Raw genomic sequence first — 21,161 nt, 5'->3', positions numbered from 1 at the left:
GGATTTTTCTTTAAATAACACTTCAATTTCAGAACTCAAATGAGAATGAGAATTTTGTATTAAGCATCAACCAAAATAGTTTTCTTGCATTTCTGATTGTAATCTTTGCTGTTGATTTTCTACTCATTATACATGCATCTTGGTAGATTGAACTCGGGCAGGACTTGCTCAGTTAATGGGAGGGCTTTGAGGAGAGTTATAGAACAAAAAGATCTAGGGGTACAGGTTCATAGCTCCTTGAAAGTGGAGTCACAGGTGGACAGAGTGGTGAAGGCATTCAGCATGCTTGGTTTCATTGGTCAGAACATTGAATGCAGGAGTCTTGTTGAAGTTGTACAAGACATTGGTAAGGCCACACTTGCAATACTGTGCACAGTTCTGGTCACCCTATTATAGAAAGGATATTAAACTAGGAGTGCAGAAAAGATTTACTAGGACACTACTGGGACTTGATGGTTTGAGTTATAAGAAGAGGCTGGATAGACTGGAACTTGGGCCAAATGCAAGCAATTGGGACTAGCTTAATGGTAAAAACTGGGCAGCATGGACAAGTTGGGCCAAAGGGCCTGTTTGCATGCTGTAAACCTCTATGATTCAATACTCTTTTAGTAGCAAGGCTGAACAGGCAGCATGGATAGCTCGGGTGAATGATGTGTATACTGTATACAAACAGCAGTAAATCAAAGTCTAATTCTTCCCTCATCATCAGTCACATTGTTTTTTTGTTATGCCTTATAAAAAAATGCTCGAGGTGAGGTGAGTTTGTTTGTGATGAGTAAAAGTACTGTGTGGAAATGGGTGTCAGTGCAAGATCTGCAACTTCTTGTATAATAAATGTATGTAGATTGCATTTATGGAATAGAAGAGTGTAAAACATGCATTTTAATACTAGAGCAGATTAATATTTTAGTGGTTAGTTTCAAATTTAACAAAATGGGCTTATACTTGCTGGAGTTTAGTTTAAAGTTTATTTATTAGTGTCACATGTAGGCTTACATTCACACTGCAATGAAGTTACTGTGAAAATCCCCTAGTTGCCACGCTCTGGTGCCTGTTCGGGTACACCAAGGGAGAATTTAGCATGGTCAATGCATTTAACCAGCACGTCTTTCCAGACTGTGGGAGGAAACTGGAGCATCCAGAGGAAACCCACACAGACATGGGGAGAATGTGCAAACTCCGTATAGACAGTGACCCAAGCTGCGAATTGAACCTGGGTCCCTGGCGCTGTGAGGCAGCAGTGCTAACCACTGTGCCACCTGAGAAGAACGAGAGCGGATCTAATCGAGGTGTATAAAATTTAAAAAGGGATTGTTTCCTCTTATGGGGCAATCTAGGACAAGAGGTCACAGGTATAGGTTGAGAGGTGGTAGATTTAAAACTGAGATGAGGACGAACTACTTTTTGCAGAAGGTGGTGAGTCTGTGGAACTTGCTGCCCCATAGCACGGTGGAGTCCGAATCATTAAATGGTTTCAAGAAGGAGATAGATAAATTTCTAATTTAACAAAAGGGAAAAAAGGATATGGGGAACAGGTGGGGAAGTGGATTTGAGACCAGGGAGAGATCAGCCATGATCTGATTGAATGGTGGAGCAGGTTTGAAAGGCTGAATTTGCCTACTTCTGCTCCTTATCCCTATGTTACTATGCATTCACCGACAGATCAATGCCAGCGAAAATTTAAACTTCTTGACTGAGACTCTGGGGACAATTCACCCATCCCGCTGCGCTGATTTTTTAGTAAGAAGTCTCACAACACCAGGTTAAAGTCCAACAGGTTTATTTGGTAGCAAATACCATAAGCTTTCGGAGTGCTGCTCCTTTGTCAGATGGAGTGGAAATGTGCTCTCAAACAGTGCACAGAGACACAAAATCAAGTTGCAGAATACTGATTAGAATGCGAATCCCTACAGCCAGCCAGGTCTTGAAGATACAGACAATGTGGGTGGGGGGAGCATTAAGCACAGGTTAAAGAGATGTGTATTGTCTCCAGACAGGACAGCCTGCAAGTCCAGGAGGCAAGCTGTGGGGGTTACTGATAGTGTGACATAAATCCAACATCCCGGTTTGGGCCATCCTCATGTGTGCGAAACTTGGCTATCTTGCTACCAAATAAACCTGTTGGACTTTAACCTGGTGTTGTGAGACTTCTTACTGTGTTCACCCCAGTCCAACGCCGGCATCTCCACATCCTGATTTTTTAGCACAGTGGGCCGGGAGATTTCAGCTGGGCCAGATTAGCGCAATCCGTGCTGGGCGTCCGGCCCCCAGCACGTCTCTCAGCGCCGGAAATAGGTGCGAAGCTGCCCAAGGCATTCAAGACGTCATTTTAACATAATTTAAATATAATTAGCGTGCTCATGACTGAAGTCTCCGGGCCCACTAGCCTCTCCCCCCACCCCGCCAGTAGTATTTCACTCCAGCACAGTTTACAGTAGCTTTTCACTAACAGGGAGCTGGCTGCCTGACCCCTGACCCCACTGGAGTGAAGGGGGGGGGGGGGGGGCAATTAGGCCCCCCCCCCCCCCCCCCAAGAGGGTCGGGTGGCAGGGTGTGCCCCTGGGCATTGGCACCTTGGCAGTGCCAAACTGGGCCCCCTGGCACTGCCCAATGGGCGAAGTGCCAATGCCCAGGGGACACCTTGGTCCCGCTGCCACTCTGCATACAGTCCAAAGATGTGCGGGTTAGGTTGATTGGCCATGCTAAAAATTGCCCTTAGTGTCCTGAAATGCGTAGGTTAGAGGGATTAGTGGGTAAATATGTAGGAATATGGGGGTAGGGCCTGGGTGGGATTGTAGTCAGTGCAGATTTGATGGGCCGAATGGCCTCTTTCTGTACTGTAGGGTTTCTATGATTTCTATGATTGCGAGTAGAGGGAGGGGGCCAACAAACGGGGCTGGCCATCAGGGTTTAGTGGGGTGGTTCAAGGCTGGGGGGCCCGGGCATGGCGGGGTGAGAGAGCCGGTGTTGCGGGGATGGCCAGCGATCGAACTGGCCAGTGATCGGGAGGGTGGCAATGCAGTGCCATTGCACATGTGCTGATCCTGACGCTGACAGATCAGCGCATGCGCAGTGGCTCACTCAGCGCTATGCTGCCGGCCTCCTGGGTGGGAATAGGCCCCACCCATTGATTTCTAACGTGATTCACGCTGATGCACTCAGCAGTGCACAGAGTGTGGGAGATTCTTCTCTGAACTCCCACTGAAAAAAACAGCGTGATTTACTCCAGTTTTCACACAAATTCCACACTTAGAATATTTTTTGGGCGAATTGCCCCCTCTATCTTTCTACATATCTGATGGATGGAAAAGAAACTGCAAGCAAGTCAAGCCGATCGGCTGAGAGAACGACCAAGAAACAGGGTGGCATTTCTGGGACTAACCATGAGCTGAACTGTATAATTTTCTCATATAAAATCACCATGAAGGCCAAGATGAAAAATGCTGCATTAAATGTATTAAACATCTCTAAAATCTTCCTTTATTTTGAAACACCAAGTGTATCTAATGATAAAATTATTTTTTGGGACCTAGATGACAAAATTGCTCCTCCTTTTTTCACAAGAACAACATTGACTGCTGTCACCCAGGTTCACCTCCCTTTCCAAACACAATTCATGACCTGCCTTCCTCTTGGCAGGGCCAACTGACATTGTGCCAGCGTTAGCAAGCTACATTGGAACAACCATTCGTGGTGTACAGCTTGCCACATGTCCTGCTGTCATTACTGGATGGCTGGTTGGCATACATGGCTGCTTGGCCACTCGATAGTTACCTATCCCACTAAATGTAAGATAAAAAGAAACTTCTCAGGATTGATGCAGATGAGGAAGACCATATAAAACATCTCAGCTGATCCACCCAAAAAGACCCCTCAATTTCCTTCCAATGGCAGCAATGAGTTGTTTATCCAATGGCACTAGGGTTTTTCACCTATACTTTGATTTTGATTTAATTTATTACTGTTACACGTATTAACTTAGTGAAAAGTATTGTTTCTTGCGCGCTATGCAGACAAAACATACTGTTCATAGAGAAGGAAATGAGAGTGTGCAGAATAAGTTAGTCATAGCTAGGGTGTAGAGAAAGATCAACTTAATGCAAGGCAAGTCCATTCAAAAGTCTGAGCAGCAGGGAAGAAACTGTTCTCGAGTCGGCTGGTTCGTGACCTCAGACTTTTGTATCTTTTTCCCAAAGGACGAAGGTGGAAGAGAGAATGTCCGGACTGCATGGGGTCCTTGATTATGCTGGCTGCTTTGCTGAGGCAGCTGGAAGTGTAGACAGAGTCAATGGATGGGAGGCTGGTTTGCGTGATGGATTGGGCTACATTCACGACCTTTTGTAGTTCCTTGCGGCCTTGGGCAGAGCAGGAGCCATACCAAGCTGTGATACAACTAGAAAAAATGCTTTATATGGTGCATCTGTAAAAGTTGGAGAGTCTCGTAGCTGACATGCCAAATTTCCTTAGTCTTCTGAGAAAGTAGAGGCATTGGTGGGTTTTCTTAACTATAGTGTTGGCATGGGGGGGCATCAGGGCAGATTGTTGGTGATCTGGACACCTACAAACTTGAAGCTCTCGACCCTTTCTACTGCGTTCCCGTTGATGTAGACAGGGCATGTTCTCCTTTACGCTTCCTGAAGTCGATGACAATCTCTTTCGTTTTGTTGACATTGAGGGAGAGATTATTGTTGCCGCACCAGTTCACCAGATTCTCTATCTCATTCCTGTACTTTGTCTCGTCATTGTTTGAGATCCGACCCACTCCTGTGATGTCGTCAGCAAACTTGAAAATCGAATTGGAGGGGAATTTGGCCACACAGTCATAGGTGTATAAGCAGTATAATAGGGGGCTGAGAACACAGCCTTGTGGGGCACCAGTATTGAGGATGATCGTGGAGGTGTTGTTGCCTATCCTTACTGATTGTGGTCTGTGAGTTAGGAAGTTCAGGATCCAGTCAGAGAGGGAGGTACCGACGCCCAGGCCCTGGAGTTTGGAGATGAGTTTCATGGGAATAATAGTGTTGAAGGCTGAGCGGAAGAGACTTTAGCCATAAGGCAATGCCTTCGGGTAGGTTACTTCCCTCACTTCAACAGCAGAAGAATCAGCAGCATCTTGTAGCTCCATTTTGGAGTGAATAATAGTGTTGAAGGCTGAGTTGTAGTCAATAAATAGGAGTCCGACATAGGTGTCCTTGTTATCTAGGTGTTCCAGGGTTGAGTGCATACTTCTCTACCTGGAAACCTGTTTCACGTGTTGATCATTTGAAGTTGAGGATTTCTTGTCATGAGCTAAATTTTCCTTTCCTTACTAATTATAGACCATGGCTCATAGATAGATTATGCTGGTTGAGTTCTAAAGGACAAAGCTGCAAGACTGGGTCTGCGGCAGATGGTGAGGAAACCAAGATGGAAAAACATATTTGACTTCACTCGCATCGACCCACCTACCATGATTTATCTGTCCACAGGAGTGTCCTTGTGGAGATGAAGCTCTGTCTTCACATTGAGGATAGCCTCCATTGTGCTGTGTGGCACAACTGTCATGTATTTTGAACAGATCTAGCAACTCAAGACTGGGCATCCAAGAGGTGCTGCTGGCCATCAACAGCAACAGAATTATACTCAACCCCAATCTGTAACCACGTAACCTAGCATATCCCCCACTCTGCCATTGCCACCAAGCCAGGGGATCAACACTGGTTCAATCAAAGTGTAGGACAGCATTCCAGGGGTAGCACCCGGCGTACGGAAAAAAGTGTCAACCTGGTGAAGCTAAAACACAGGACTAGAACAAAGAACAATACAGCACAGGAACAGGCCCTTCGGCCCTCCAAGCCCGCGCTGCTCCCTGGTCCAAACTAGACCATTCTTTTGTATCCCTCCATTCCCACTCCGTTCATATGGCTATCTAGATGAGTCTTAAACGTTCCCAGTATGTCCGCCTCCACCACCTTGCCTGGCAGCGCATTCCAGGCCCCCACCACCCTCTGTGTAAAATATGTCCTTCTGATATCTGTGTTAAACCTCCCCCCCTTCACCTTGAAGCTATGACCCCTCGTGAACGTCACCACCGACCTGGGGAAAAGCTTCCCACCGATCACCCCATCTATGCCTTTCATAATTTTATACACCTCTATTAAGTCTCCCCTCATCCTCCATCTTTCCAGGGAGAACAGCCCCAGTTTACCCAATCTCTCCTCATAACTAAGCCCCTCCATACCAGACAACGTCCTGGTAAACCTCCTCTGCACTCTCTCCAAAGCCTCCACGTCCTTCTGGTAGTGTGGCGACCAGAACTGGACGCAGTATTCCAAATGCGGCCGAACCAATGTTCTATACATCTGCAACATCAGACCCCAACTTTTATACTCTATGCCCCGTCCTATAAAGGCAAGCATGCCATATGCCTTCTTCACCTGTGATGTCACCTTCAAGGATCTGTGGACTTGCACACCCAGGTCCCTCTGCGTATCTACACCCTTTATGGTTCTGCCATTTATCGTATAGCTCCCCCCTACATTATTTCTACCAAAATGCATCACTTCGCATTTATCAGGATTGAACTCCATCTGCCATTTCTTTGCCCAAATTTCCAGCCTATCTATATCCTCCTGTAGCTTCTGACAATGTTCCTCACTATCTGCAAGTCCTGCCAATTTTGTGTCATCCGCAAACTTACTGATCACCCCAGTTACACCTTCTTCCAGATCGTTTATATAAATCACAAACAGCAGAGGTCCCAATACAGAGCCCTGCGGAACACCACTAGTCACAGGCCTCCAGCCGGACTACTTGTGTGCCAAACAGCATAAGCAGCAAGTTATAGACTGAGCTAAATAACCCCACAACCAAGGGATCAGGTCTAAGCTCTGCAGTCCAGCCACATCCTCTCGTGAATGGAGGACGACAATTAAACAACTCACTGGAGATGGCAGCTCCACAAATATCCCCAAAACCCAGCACATCTGTTTCCACCAAGTCATATCGAACAAAATTTTTAACTGAGGCTAAAAACTGTGCAGCATTCAATAAAGTTGTATCAACATTTTGCAGTGATTTGCTAACAACATTAATTTGAAGTAAACGGTTCCACAAAACAGTAAAACCAGCAATGTCATACTTTTCAGCTTTGACAAAGGGTCATCTGGACTCGAAACGTCAGCTCTTTTCTTTCTTTACAGATGCTGCCAGACCTGCTGAGATTTTCCAGCATTTTCTCTTTTGGTTTCATACTTTTCAAACTTCTCCACTAAAGATTTGGCTTCAGCTTTCTGAATTTGATGGGGTTATGTTCGATAAGGTTTCCATTATATCAATAAAGTTTAATTTTAAAGTTAAAACAGCATTTGCACGAGCGGGCCCCACCTGGTTTCACAAATTCTTTCTACGGTGAAATGTTTTCATGTAAACATGATTGCGACATATTCTACCGATGTCTAGAAGCCGAAAAAAGGCATACAAGTTTTGAACAAAGTCAAAAAAATGGATGGCTGCAGCGTTGCTTAATTAACTTCATGCATGACTGGAACATGGGATGAATAATGCACAGGGACTTGCATTATTTATCCTTGCTTGTAGACCTGAATATTTTCCTGCCATACTTGTGGCATTATCGAAGCTCTGCCCCAGACAATATTCGATGTCCAAACCTAAATTTGCAATGATTTCCAAAGCCATTGCCACCAGACGCTCAGAAGTGTGGGACTGTAGCTGGACAAAACAGAGAAATTGCCCCACAACTTCGCCATCACTGGTCACATATCACTTAAAATTAATGTTAATGGGCCCACATGACTCAGATAGTATTTAGCATCCTGTACTTCATTAGTGAATTGGTTTCTAAGCCGTTCTAGTGATGAGGTTATTGTGGGTTCTGTGCGTTAAAAAGGTGGTCTTCCCTGAGCCACAATATTGATAACTTTCTGAATGCTCTTTGAGAAGCTCATCAACTTTACTGAAAATTTCAAGAACAGGCTAAAACATTACTTCTTCAAGTTAACAATGATGACTCATCATGTCTTCTTAGAGATAGTCCCAAATAAGACAGCTGTTTGACTGTGGCAACAAGATGTCTCAACGTTTTCCTCAAGTTAGAACGCTTCTTTTCAAAAACTGAGCCAATAATGCAGAATCAATTCTTCTAGATACTTTACAACTTTGAATGAGCGTGCACATAGCTTGAATGTGCGCTTCGGAAGCTTCATGATCAGCAAGATCTCTTAAAATAGTTTTCCAGTTAGATTACCCATTGGCAAAGGTTTGTTTCCTTAAATAATTTGCAATCATAATGGTAGACTGCCTTAGACATTCCCAAAAAAAAAATCAACTTCTAATTTCGTCATCCCATTTCTCTTCACCCTCGGAAAATGGGACTTGTGAAGACTTCTAACCTGCTCAAACACTTTTCTCAAATTTTTCATGCTCTCTATGTTTCCTGGTTTGTTTGGTTCAAAATATTCTATCCATTTGATTTGATATTGTCACATGTATCAACATAGTGAAAAGTATGGTTTCTTGTGCGCTATACAGACAAAACATACCGTTCATAGAGAAGGAAACGAGAGAGTGCAGAATGTAGTGTTACAGTAATAGGTAGGGTGTAGAGAAAGATCAACTTAATGCAAGCTAAGTCCATTCAAAAGTCTGACAGCAGCAGGAAAGAAGCTGTTCTTGAGTCGGTTGGTACGTGACCTCAGACTTTTGTATCTCTTTCCCGAACGAAGGTGGAAGAGAGAATGTTCGGGGTGCGTGGGGTCCTTAATTATGCTGGCTGCTCTGCTGAGGCAGCAGGAAGTGTAGACAGAGTCAATGGATGGGAAGCTGGTTTGCGTGACGGATTGGGCTACATTCACGACCTTTTGTAGTTCCTTGTGGTCTTGGGGCAGAGCAGGAGGCATACCAAGCTGTGATACAACCAGAAAGAATGCTTTCTATGGTGCATCTGTAAAAGTTGGAGAGAGTCGTAGCTGACATGCCAAATTTCCTTAATCTTCTGAGAAAGTAGAGGCGTTGGTGGGCTTTCTTAACTATAGTGTCAGCATGGGGGGACCAGGACAGGTTGTTGGTGATCTAGACACCTAAAAACTTGAAGCACTCGACTCTTTCTACTTCGTTCTCATTGATGTAGACAGGGGCATGTTCTCTTTTACGCTTCCTGAAGTCGATGACAATCTCCTTTGTTTTGTTGACATTGGGGGAGGGGTTATTGTTGCCGCACCAGTTCACCAGATTCTCTATCTCATTCCTGTACTCCGTCTCGTCATTGTTTGAGATCCGACCCACTACGATGGTGTCGTCAGAAAACTTGAAAATCGAACTGGAGGGGAATTTGGCCACACAGTCTTAGGTGTATAAAGTGTATGGTAGGGGGCTGAGAACAGAGCCTTGTGGGGCACCGGTGTTGAGGATGATCATGGAGGAGGTGTTGTTGACTATCCTTACTGACTGTGGTCTGAGAGTTAGGAAGTTCAGGATCCAGTCGCAGAGGGAGGTGCCGAGGCCCAAGCCCACGGAGTTTGGAGATGAGTTTCATGGGAATAATAGTGTTGAAGGCTGAGCAGGAGAGACTTTGGCCATAAGGCAATGCCTTCGGGTAGGTTACTTCCCTCACTTCAACAGCAGAAGAATCAGCAGCATCTTGTAGCTCCATTTTGGAAAACTTCTTGTTCAACCTTTTCAGGTGATGTGATATCTCTGGAAATCAGCAAGTTGAAGTCATCCAATAATTCACCCATAATTTTGGTGGATGAGGATGAATGTGCAATTTGTGCACTGCTCAATACTTCAAACTTTCTAAAGTTAAATGACAAACTGTCTTTTGCCTAGCCTTCAATTTTCGGCACATTTGACTGCCAGATTGAGTGTTGCTTCATGTTGACTGATCGTTCCTGATTTTAATGAATTAACTTTCTGAAAGAGCAAGTTTTCTTTGCCCTCAGCCCTGGGGTTCCAGCTGCTTCTGCTCACTCAATGATGTCTCTGTTGTGCAGGCTCACTGGCTGCCTGCCTATGGAATGGCCTCGATGTTAGTTGCCCAACCTTGGTTGGGGTTCAAGTTGCCCCTGCTCACTCAATGACCTCTGTTGGCTCACTGGCTAACGGCCTGGCTATCTGGACTTCACATTGTGCCCTTGGTTCACTGCCCAGCCCTCTTCAGCCATGCTGGCCTGGTGGAGTCACCTCGCTGCTCCACTTGACAACTGCTGGCACCTCCCCAGCACTCGCACCTCACCTCTGTTCAACGACAACCTCGAGAAATGTTCTGGCTTACTCACTGGCTGCCTGGCCTGCTGCCTAACCTCATTTCAATTCACCTTCGCCCTCGTTTGGTTGTCCTTCTCAGTCCTGCAGATGGCCTGGTCAAGTCACCCCGTTGCTCCCTCAATCATTGCCTCACTCCTCACTTGCATTTCTCCTCTGCTCAATGACTATCTCGGGAAATGCACTGGCTGCTCTCCACCAATCAGAGCCCAATGCTGCTCTGCATTGGTTGCTGAAATAAACCTATCCGCAAATCCTGAGCTTTCAGGTTCTGCTTGGTTCCCCAAAGTCACCGGCCAATATGGCCTCCCCACCCCCCCCGCCTCCATTGGTCAGGGCCCTGTGCTTCATTGCAAGTCTGCTCTGATTCACTGACACTCAGTTTGGGTTCCACCAGGGCCATTCAGTTCCTAACATCATTACAGCCTTGGTTCAATCATGGATAAAAGAGCTGAACTCCAGAGATGAGATGAAATGAAAGTGACTGCCCCTAACATCAAGACAACATTTGACCAAGCATAGAATCAAGGGACCCTCGCAAAACAAATGGGAATCGGGGAGAAAATTCGCTCCACTGGTTGTAGTCATACCAAGCACAAAGGAAGATGGCTGTGGTTGTTGGAGGTCAATCATCTCAGCTCGAGGGCATCATTGTAGGAGCTTCTCAGGGTATTGTCCCAAGCCCACCCAACTTCAGTTGCTTCATCAATGACCTTCCCTCTATCATAAGGTCAGAAGTGATGATTGTGCATCAGGTACTGAAGCAATCCATGCCCAAATCCAACAAGACCTGGACAATAGCCAAACTTGGGCTGACAAATGGCAAGTAACATTCACACCACACAGGTGGCAGGCAATGACCATCTCCAACAGTAAAGAATGTAACCATCTTCCCTTGATATTCAATGGCATTACCATCACTGAAACCCCTACTATCTACATCCTGAGATTACCACTGACCTAAAAGTGAACTAAACTAGCCGTATAAAATACCATGGCTCCAAGAGCAGGTCAGAAGCTAGTGGTGAGTAACTCACCTCCCTACTCCCCAAAGACTGTCCACAAATTACAAGACAGAAGGTGATGGAATTCTCAGCTTCCCTGGAAGGATGCAGCTCTAACAGCACTCAGAAAGCTGGACATCACCCAGGACAAAGCAGCCTGCTTGAGTGGCACCCCATCCACAAAGATTCACTCCCTCTAACACTGATGCAGAGTGGCAGCAGTGCATACGATCTACAAGGTACACTGCAGGAGCTCACCAAGCCTCTTGAGATAGCACCTTCCAAACCCATAACCCCGACCATCTAGACAGACAAGGGCAGCAGACACATGGGAAACACTATTACCTGGAAATTCCCCTCCAAGCCACCAGCCATCATGACTTGAAAATATATCACTATTCCATCACTGGGTCAAAATGCTGGAGCTCCCTCCCTAACAGCACTGTGGTTGCATCAACACCACGTGGATGGCAGCAGTTCAAGAAGGCAACTCACCACCACCTTCTCAAGGGCTGGCAATAAATGCTGGCCTAGCCTGCGGTGCTCACACCCCAAGAATGAATTTTTAAAACATTACCTTATTGTACGGCAATTTTGTGTTTGCTTGTTCTGGATAAACATTTTCCAGACTGTTTACTGTACCTCTCAGCCAGTTCTTTAAAAGCAGGAAAGCCAATTTCTCAAACAGTTCCTTACACCTGATGTTATGGATCAATCTCCTAGCTCTTCTCTGAATTTCCTCCAAGGTTTCAATGTGTTTTTGGGTATATTGTCTAGCATTCGATTTGCTATACTAATTGCTGTTCTTCAGCAAATAAATACATCGAGCATCAAAATTATTCATACTTAAGCATCTCAACAACATTCACATTTATGTTGTCCAGTTTTTAAAAAAATGGTGCACTTGGCCATATCAAATTTTATTTGCCATTGACCTGGCAACTTGTATGCGATAAGGCCCCATTATATTTGCAATTCTTTAAGGTTTCCTGACCTAACATAAAAAGATATTTGGCAAAAGCTGATATTTAATTTTGCATACCACATTAAAATCTAACAGAATTTCAGTCACCAATGTGTGCTCATGAAGGTACCATGTATTTAATAAACCGTTACCTTGGCCAGCATCTCCTTGTGCTGCGCCCGCCGTATCACTAATAAAGCCTGAATAAACATCATCAGCGGATAAGGAGGACTTGATAGAGCAAGGCTGTTGCGTCTGCACTGCCTGAGATTGAGAAAGTTCTGGTGTTTCCAGATCACCTTGGGCTGTGGAAGCTGCATAATTATCTGTCTGAAGATCTGCAATAGGAAAGAGTACATTCGAAGTACTTGAAAGACTCCACAATATTCAGAAAATTGCAAAATCACCTAGATGCTTAACTTTATCAAAAGATATATTAAGCTAAACTACTGCATCAGAATTTTTCCCCCCCCCATCTGGCAATTCACTATGGATAGCTCCTCAAGAAGGAATAAGGTTTTAGACAAGAGACAAGTATTGATACCTTGTCACTTTCATCAGGGCATACAATTCTTCTTAGAGGTTAACAGAATATTTATGCTTTTAAGTTGAAACATTTGGATTCTTGACTGATGACTGTTCAATCGAATATATGCACTCACTTATATTGGAGGCTGTATTCTTCAATGACTGCACTAATGGATTTAGTAGCTTGCAAGCTTTTAGTTTGTTCTTGCTGGCTCTCCGTCGTCTGCCTGTAGGTGGCACAGCTTGCAAGAATCCTAAAGCTGTTGGTAAAGGTTTCCCTAAACGTCTGTACAATTCCTCTATTTCATGCCTTTGATGAACCTGAAGTTCCGAGATCTCTTTCATGTGTCTAGGGGAGAGGAATTAAAATTTATGTTTTAAACTTCATACACAAAATTACATGGCTTACTGCGACACTGGTTAACTATAAAGAAGGCTTTGTTAATTGAGCACTTAAGTGTATAAATCAATGCAGACTGAAGAGAAATTAATTATACACGTGCAGATGAATCTGCAGAAGTCTATGTGCACTAATTGCCGACAAAATTATAGCACACTAACTTATTCTATATGCATCAGAAATATAACTTTTTTCCATCTTTTGTATTAATTGACTAAAGGGTATTATTTTCAAAAATAATGTACAGACTAATAATTTATCAAAGCACACAATATATACTTAAACCCAAATGTGAACAAACACACTTTTCTCGTAGTGTCTGCAGTTCTTTTTTCATGTCAGCATCTTCAAATTCAGAGTCATTATCACTGCTCATGTACGATGACTGGGAAGGAGACGCAGAATTAATAGTTATGGTTGGAGGAGCTGCTGCTTGGCCATGTGCAAGTTCAGTGCTCTGTCCACCAGTCTTCAACAATGCAGCTGATTTTCTTGGTAAAGGAAACTCTTCGGCTGTGGTCATCTGATTGTAAATAACTGACGTTTGAATAACATTCGGTTTTGCATTGAATGGTTCGTCAGAGTCTGAAGACGGATGACTGCGAAGCCTAACTTCCACAGGAACAGAGGTTTGAGTTCGAGTAACCAAAGGCTTTAAATCAGGGCTAGTAGGCAATTCATTTGTATAAAGCTCAGGAGGTGCAGAATATCTATTACGACACGGATATTTTAAAGTCACTTCGTCTTTTGTACTGATAACTGAAAATCTGCCAATGGTGTTGATTCTTGTAATAGACAACAGTTTATTTTCCATTTTCTCTTTCTTTGGGTCACGTTCACCGTTTGCTAAAGATTGACATAATAAATTTCCTCCTGGTGCTTCATTTGGCTTAGCTTCACATTTTGCATAATGGTCAATTTTATTAACAATGTCCTGAGATGTTGGAACAACCTGAAATAAATTAGTGAAAAATCTTATTCACACAATCAGCATCATTCTTTAGAGAGAGAGTCTCTGACACACTAGCAGGCTTCACTATAATAATCATTGTTTCATGCAACTTTGAGAAAATTCAAGACAGCATGCAACTCTTGCCAACCCATTTTACATATGATCATTTCCTCTTGCTCCCCTATGAGCTACTGATTAACAGATATTCTGTTCCTTCCAGGGAATACAGGCAGGTCCAAAATTTACTTCATTTAGGTCTCATTGAATTAAAAAAGCTGGTTAACAGCCAACTTTATTTGGAAAATGAAGGAACTCTTTCTTTTGCTCTGTAATCAATCCTCCTCAGAACGAATTATGCTTTATTTATGTGAGAAATAGATCCGACAAATGACAAGTATGCTAAAAAATAAACTAATCTACATATTTTCATCGACTTTTAGAGAGAAACCAGTACATTTGATATTTTTCATCTGTTAATGGTCTGTCCATTCCCTCTTCAGTAATTCTCTTCCAAGCAGCTGAAAATCAACACCTGTAACCTTACATTTGTTTTTGATGTGACTGCATATTTCACTGAAAATCTGGAAAAATATTTGAGCCAGATGTTCACTTGCACAGCTGATCATTTAACACAATTACCCTTTTCTTCGAACACAAAAAAGTGATTCTTAGAAACAAGTTGCAGCTTACCTAAAAAGAGGGCAAGAAGAAAGCGAGTGAGAGAGAGGGGATGAGTGTGCAAGTGTACACATGTGCGAATGTGAGCCAAGGATTGAGAAGAGAAGTGGGGAGATGGGTAGAACAGGTGGTGTGTGGCATATTGGGTGAAGATGGGTGGTGCGTCGCAATGTGTAGGGGGATTGATAGATGAGGAGCAAAAGAAAGAGATTGAATATTGACAAGATATATTACATCTCCCCACAGAGTTCCTTCACCTGCAGCCAAGTGGCCCAATTTCTTTCCTCAGGTTTGGAATATTCTGTTCACTCTAATTTTAAATTCTTGTTGATGCACCTATATATTTTTTTTAAGAGAAAGCACCAAAATTGCTTTCCACATTCACAGGCCCCTGATTTGTCTCACAGATAGGTGCTTCATACTGAATCAATGGTTTCAAGTGTAAAAATCACTTCCAAAAAGGGGGTGGGCCAGGTTTGGGGGGGGGGGGTGTGTGTGTGTGTGTGTGTGTGTGTGTGTGCAAGAAAAGGGCAGGCCTAGGAGGGTGCAAGGGGAGGGTGCAAGAAAGGGGAGGGTGCAAGAAAGGGGTGGGGCACCCAGGAGGGCACAAAAAATGGGGGGGCGGCCCATGGTGAAAGAACAGAAAGATCCAGAAAGGAGTGGCCTGGCAGTGGGCACAGCAAAACAGGAATGAGTTAAAAGGGCCTGGGAACAGCTGCAAGTGCTACAAACCAAAGCACAGTGGGACCTGGGTTCATTGCCAGCTTTGGACGACTGTCTGAAGTCTGTACATTCTCCCCATGTCTGTGTGGTATTCCTCCGGGTGCTCTGGTTTCAAACCACCGTCCAACGACGTGCAGGTCAGATGGACTGGCTATGCTAATTTGCTCCTTAATGTCCAAAGACGTGTAGGTTAGATGGATTAGGCATAGTAACCGCACAGGATTACGGAGACGGGACAGGGGAGATATATTCCCGAGTAAGAAAAATCCCAAGCAACCATCTGTGGTTAACTAAAAACTAAAGACAGCATCAAACCTAAAAAGCATATAATTGCACAAAGACCAGCAACAGATCAGAAGATCGGACAGAATATAAAGGACAGTAAAGAATGACAAAAAGCTAACTGAGGAGGGAAAAATTAAGAGTAGGAAACAAAGCTAACTAAAACCAAAGATGGATGGCAAGAGTTTCTATAGATATCTAAAAAAATAGTTAGAGTGTTGGTCCTATAAAATGAGTGTCTGGGGAATTAATGGGAAATAAGGAGATGGCAGATGAATTGAACAGATAGTTTGCATTAGTCTTCACGATAAAGGATTCAAGTCACATCCCAGGAATGGCTGTAAATCAGGAAATGGAAGGGAGGGAGGAATGCAGGAAAATTGCAACCACCAGGGAGCAAATGCTTGGAACTGTGGGCTGACAAATTCCCCAGTCCAACTTTATCCTCAGGTCTTAAAAGAAATGGCTGTTAGATGGTTGATGCGTTAATTTTAGTTTTCCCAAAATTCCCTAGATTTGGGGAAGGTTCCATGAGAATGGAAGATAGCAAATGTAACTCTTCTATTCAAAAAGGGAGGGAGACAGAAAACGAGTAACTACAGGCCAGTTATCTTAACATCTGTCAGAGGGTAAATTTTAGAAGCTATTAAAAATGCTTATAGAAAGACACTTTAAAAAATTCAAGGCAGTCAGGCAGAGTCAACATGGTTTTGTGAAAGGGCGATCTTGTTTAACCGATTTACTAGAGTTATTTGAAGGTGTCACATGTGCTGTGGAGAAAGGGGAACCAGTGAACGTATTGCACTTCGATTTCCAGAAGTATTTGATAAGGAACCACAGCAAGGCTATTGCGGAAAATAAAAGCTCATGGTGTTGGGGATACCACATTGGCATGGATAAATTGGTTAGCTAACAGGAAACAGTAGGCATAAATTGGTCTTTTGCTGATTGGCAGAGCTATGACATGAACATTGTACCATCAGCTGATGAATCAGTACTCCACCATTTTGAACACCACTTGCCGGAAGCACTGAGGACGCAGAATGAACACTGGGTGGGGGATTTCAATGACTTCAAGAGTGGTTTGGTAGTACCACAACAGTCCAAGCTGGCCAGATCCTAAAGTACATGGCTGCTGGACTGGGACTGCAGTAGGTGGTGAGTGAATCAAGAGGAAAAAGCATACATGACCTCATTCTCACTAACTTGCCTATCATGGATGCATCTGTCCATGACAATATTGGTAGGAGTGACCACTCAGTCCTTGTTGAGACAAAGTCTCGTCTTCACATTGAGGATACCTTCCATCGTATTGTGTGGCTCTACCACCGTGCTAAATGGGATAGACTCCAAACAGATCTTGAGGTATCCATGAGGTGCTGTGGGCCATCAGCAATTGTATAACCACAATCTGTAACCTCATTGCTTGGCATATTCCCCACTCTATCATTACCACCATGCCAAGGGATCAACCCTGGTTCAATGTAAAGTGCAGGAGGACATGCCAGGAACAACACCAGGCATACCAATAAATGGGGTGTCAACCTGATGAAACTACAACACAGAGGACCTCTTGCATGCCAAACAGCATAAGCAGCAAGTAATAGGCAGAGCTAAGTGATCCCACAAAAAACAGATCAGATCAAAGCTCTGCTATCTTGCTCGATCAAGCCGTGAATGGTAGTGGACAATAAAACAAATCACTGGAGGACGGGGGTCAAAAATATCCCCATCCTTCACGATGGAGAAGCCCAGCACATCAGTGCAAAAGATAAGACTGAAGCATTCGCAACAACTTCAGCCAAAAGTGCAGAGTGGATGATCTATCTCAGCCTCCTCTGGAGATCCCCAACATACAGTTGTCAGTCTTCAGCCAATTCAATTTGCTCCATGTGATATCAAGAAACAGCTGAAGGCACTGGATATGGGCCCTGACAATATTCCAGCAATAATACTGAAGACTTGATAAACAGGAGGGTGAAAGGTTGTCATGGGTAGGTGGGAAGTTACAATCAGATCAGACAATCTCACTAAATGGTGGAGCAGGCTGGAGGGACTGAGTGGCCTATTCCTGCTCCCAATTCACATGTTCGTATGACTACTGGGAGTGGCAATACCCTGAAGGAGTGCAACTCAGATCATGACACCAATGACCAAGGACCTGTACAGGAAGGAACAGCAAGTGCGGAAATCAAATTATTTATGGAGATTTATAGTTAGGGGTACAGGCAGAGACTTCTGTAATCATCATTGCGAGCCCTCAAGATGTGCCGATCCCCGGTGCCAATGTAAAGGATGTCACAAATATTCTGCACAAGGAGGGAAGTGAGTCAGAGGTTATGGTGCACCTTGATAGAAACAATACAGAGATGGCAGGCATTCAGGTTCAACAATCAGATTTTCAGGATTGGGAGGAAGCTAAAAAAGTGGGAAATGGAGGGTAGAAGATCTTGATTACTCCAAGTATTAGCCTGTGTAATAATAGGAAGATAGGGAGGATCAATGTGTAACTTGAAGCATGTTGCAGTAGGGTGGGCATTTGATAAGGCGACACATCAAAAGCTAGTTAACAAAATTGAGGTCTGTGGAATAGAAGTGTGTGTATGTATATGCAACTGGATAAGAAAATTGACTCGAGGACAAATAGCAGCAAATTGTGGTATATGGCTGGATGGCAGGCAGTGCTGCTTCCCAAGGGTCAGTGCTAGGACGACTGTCTTTTTGTTACTATATATAATTGACTTGCATCTTGCATTTGCTACAATACCAAACTTGGAGGGGTAGTAAACAGTGAAGATGATAGGAATGGCCCGCACTGGACATTGATAGGCTAAAAGAATGGGCAGACAACAGACAGATGAAATTTAATACAGGGAAGTGTGAGGTGATGCATTTTGGAAGAAGGGATGGGGAGATGCAATATAGGTTTATTAATGGCACAATTCAAAAAAGTGTGCAGAAACAAATGGACCTGGATGCATGTGCATTCATCTTTGAAGAGGGCAGGATATATTGAGGCAGTGGTTAGCATAATGGATAGCAAAGCATATGGGGTCTTGAGCTTCATAAACAAAGATCGCATTGAGTAAAAACAATCAGGGAAGTTGTATTGAATCTTCATAAAGCCCTGGTTAGGCTCCAACTAGAGCATTGCATCCGGTTCTGGTCACCGCACTTTAGGAAAGATGTGAAAGTCCCGAGGTGCAGAGGTTTACCAGAATGGTTCCAGGGATGGGTGGTTTCAATTCAAGGTTAGGTTAGAAAGGCTTGAGTTTTTGGACAAGAGGTTTGATAGAGATGTACATGAATATTACAGATTTAGATAAGCTAGACAAGGAAACATCATGTCCATTAGGTGACTGTACATGAATTAGGGAATACAGATTTAAGATTTTGGTAAGAGATGATAAAGAATGTGAGGAATAACTTTTGTTTTTATGTAGTGAGTAGAATAACCCAGAGCTCAACTGCCCATACGAGTGGGGGAGGTGGAAATAGAAAATTGGATGGACACATGGAAGAAAATAAACTAGTAGGGCGAGAGGGCAGAGCGGAGGAATTGGACTCATTGGATTGCTGCATATGTTGCCAGCATGGACTCAATGGGTTGAATGGCCTCATTTTGTGACTATTTGTTACATTCTTGTGTTTTGGGTAGTGATTTCTACTTCTGTGCATATGCATTATCCTACATTTTTTTCACACTAAAATTGTGCACCCTATGGCAGCTCAATTGGTTTAGAGTTTCACTCATCACCTACATTGCTTCAGATCGCTAGCAAATATGTGACTATTATATATTATAATATATGACACGACAATCATACACAAATTAAATGTTAATGATCTTAATTTCCCACTCGCACCTCAGCATACACTCTATACAACACAGAAACCACCAGGATCAGTTTTATAAGATATTCGTTCTCATTAAATTTGCTTCCAGTTGCATTTTGTTGGAGCAAAAAATACAGAATGCCAACCATTGTGCACTTGTGTCACTGTTCACAGTGAAGATGTCATCTATGCCCATTCAATCACTCACGACAAATTTGGCAACAAATTAATAGGTTTTATTGAACAGCTCAAGAGGATTCAGGGGGAAAAATAACAATGGGCGGCACGGTAGCACAGTGGTCAGCACTGCTGCTTCACAGCTCCAGGGACCCTGGTTCGATTCCCGGTTGGGTCACTGTCTGTGTGGAGTTTGCACATTCTCCTCGTGTCTGCGTGGGTTTCCTCCGGGTGCTCCGGTTTCCTCCCACAGTCCAAAGATGTGCGGGTTAGGTTGATTGGCCGTGCTAAAATTGCCCCTTAGTGTCCTGAGATGTGCAGGTTAGAGGGATTAGCGGGTAAATATGTAGGAAGATGGGGGTAGGGCCTGGGTGGGATTGTGGTTGGTACAGATGCGATGAGCCAATTGGCCTCTTTCCGCACTGTAGGGTTTCTATGATTCTAATGCAATAGCTGCTACGAATGAAAAACAAAAATGCAAGTAGTCTGAATTAACTGTACAAAAATATGCTAATCTGAAATTGCATATATTTGCTGCAGTGAAATGTCAGCACAAGCACCTTGTCTCAAACACAAGTGCAACAAAGGAAAAATGATGCAGGTACATTGATGATAATTGATACAAAAATATACAGAACATTTGGTAATCCTTTGAGACATACCTGATTCCTGTCTATTGCTAGAGGAAGAAGATCCACTGTAGATGACATAACAATCATTGTATCAGACGATCCTGCCCCACTGATGTCAGCAATGGCAACTGAAATATAATAAAATTAGGTTTCTGGCACTTCCAATATGTCAAAATTACAAACATGCAAACATTTGAATTAGGAGCAGTAGCAGTAGGAGCAGTTGCCCTTTGAGCCTGCTCCCCCATTCAATTAGATCTTGGCTGATCTGATTGCAACCTGCACGGGTGAACAAGGGGGTGAGTAGTCAGGACAGGGGAAGTAGTCTGGTCTGCTCTTTTTCATGAGAGGTGGTTATGTCAATGTAGCTCCCAAATCTCCAGCTCCTAAAACATTCGCATGGGGTCCCAGACAGCAGGGAAATTGCTCATCAAAAGTTTAAACTTCCCATGCAATTCCCATGTAGGTCCTCATGTCAGGACTGCCACAGGGACCTGATGCATCTTCCATTGTACATCTGTTGACTCCCTTAGCATCCAAAAATTAATGTCGTGAATATACTCGATGGACAATTATACAGCCCTCTAAGTAAATAATTCCAACGATTCATAACCCTCAAAGTAAAGTAGTTTCTCATCTCAGTCCTAAATGGTCTTAACCCGAGCTACTAAACCCTGGTTCCAGATTCTCCAGACATATATGACAGCCTTTCAGCATCTACCTT

The 21,161-nt window shown here is 43.7% G+C and overlaps 1 protein-coding gene across 8 annotated transcripts in view; it reads right to left on the bottom strand.

Annotated features, from left to right (window-relative positions):
• LOC144491600 (serine/threonine-protein kinase WNK2-like) overlaps positions 1-21,161 on the bottom strand; it is a 200,261-nt gene that overhangs the window by 29,866 nt on the left and 149,234 nt on the right. For all 8 annotated transcript variants that reach the window (XM_078209644.1, XM_078209645.1, XM_078209638.1 and 5 more), the window contains 4 exons: positions 20,468-20,565; positions 13,462-14,108; positions 12,891-13,105; positions 12,381-12,566 (listed from right to left, as the gene is read on the bottom strand). In XM_078209644.1, coding sequence (XP_078065770.1) covers positions 12,381-12,566; positions 12,891-13,105; positions 13,462-14,108; positions 20,468-20,565 — 1,146 coding nt within the window. The remainder of the gene's footprint in view (positions 1-12,380; positions 12,567-12,890; positions 13,106-13,461; positions 14,109-20,467; positions 20,566-21,161) is intronic.

The sequence above is a fragment of the Mustelus asterias genome, chromosome 3 (genome assembly GCF_964213995.1).
Source record: "Mustelus asterias chromosome 3, sMusAst1.hap1.1, whole genome shotgun sequence".
Lineage (NCBI taxonomy): Eukaryota > Metazoa > Chordata > Chondrichthyes > Carcharhiniformes > Triakidae > Mustelus > Mustelus asterias.
This window is presented reverse-complemented; position numbering and strand designations above follow the sequence as displayed.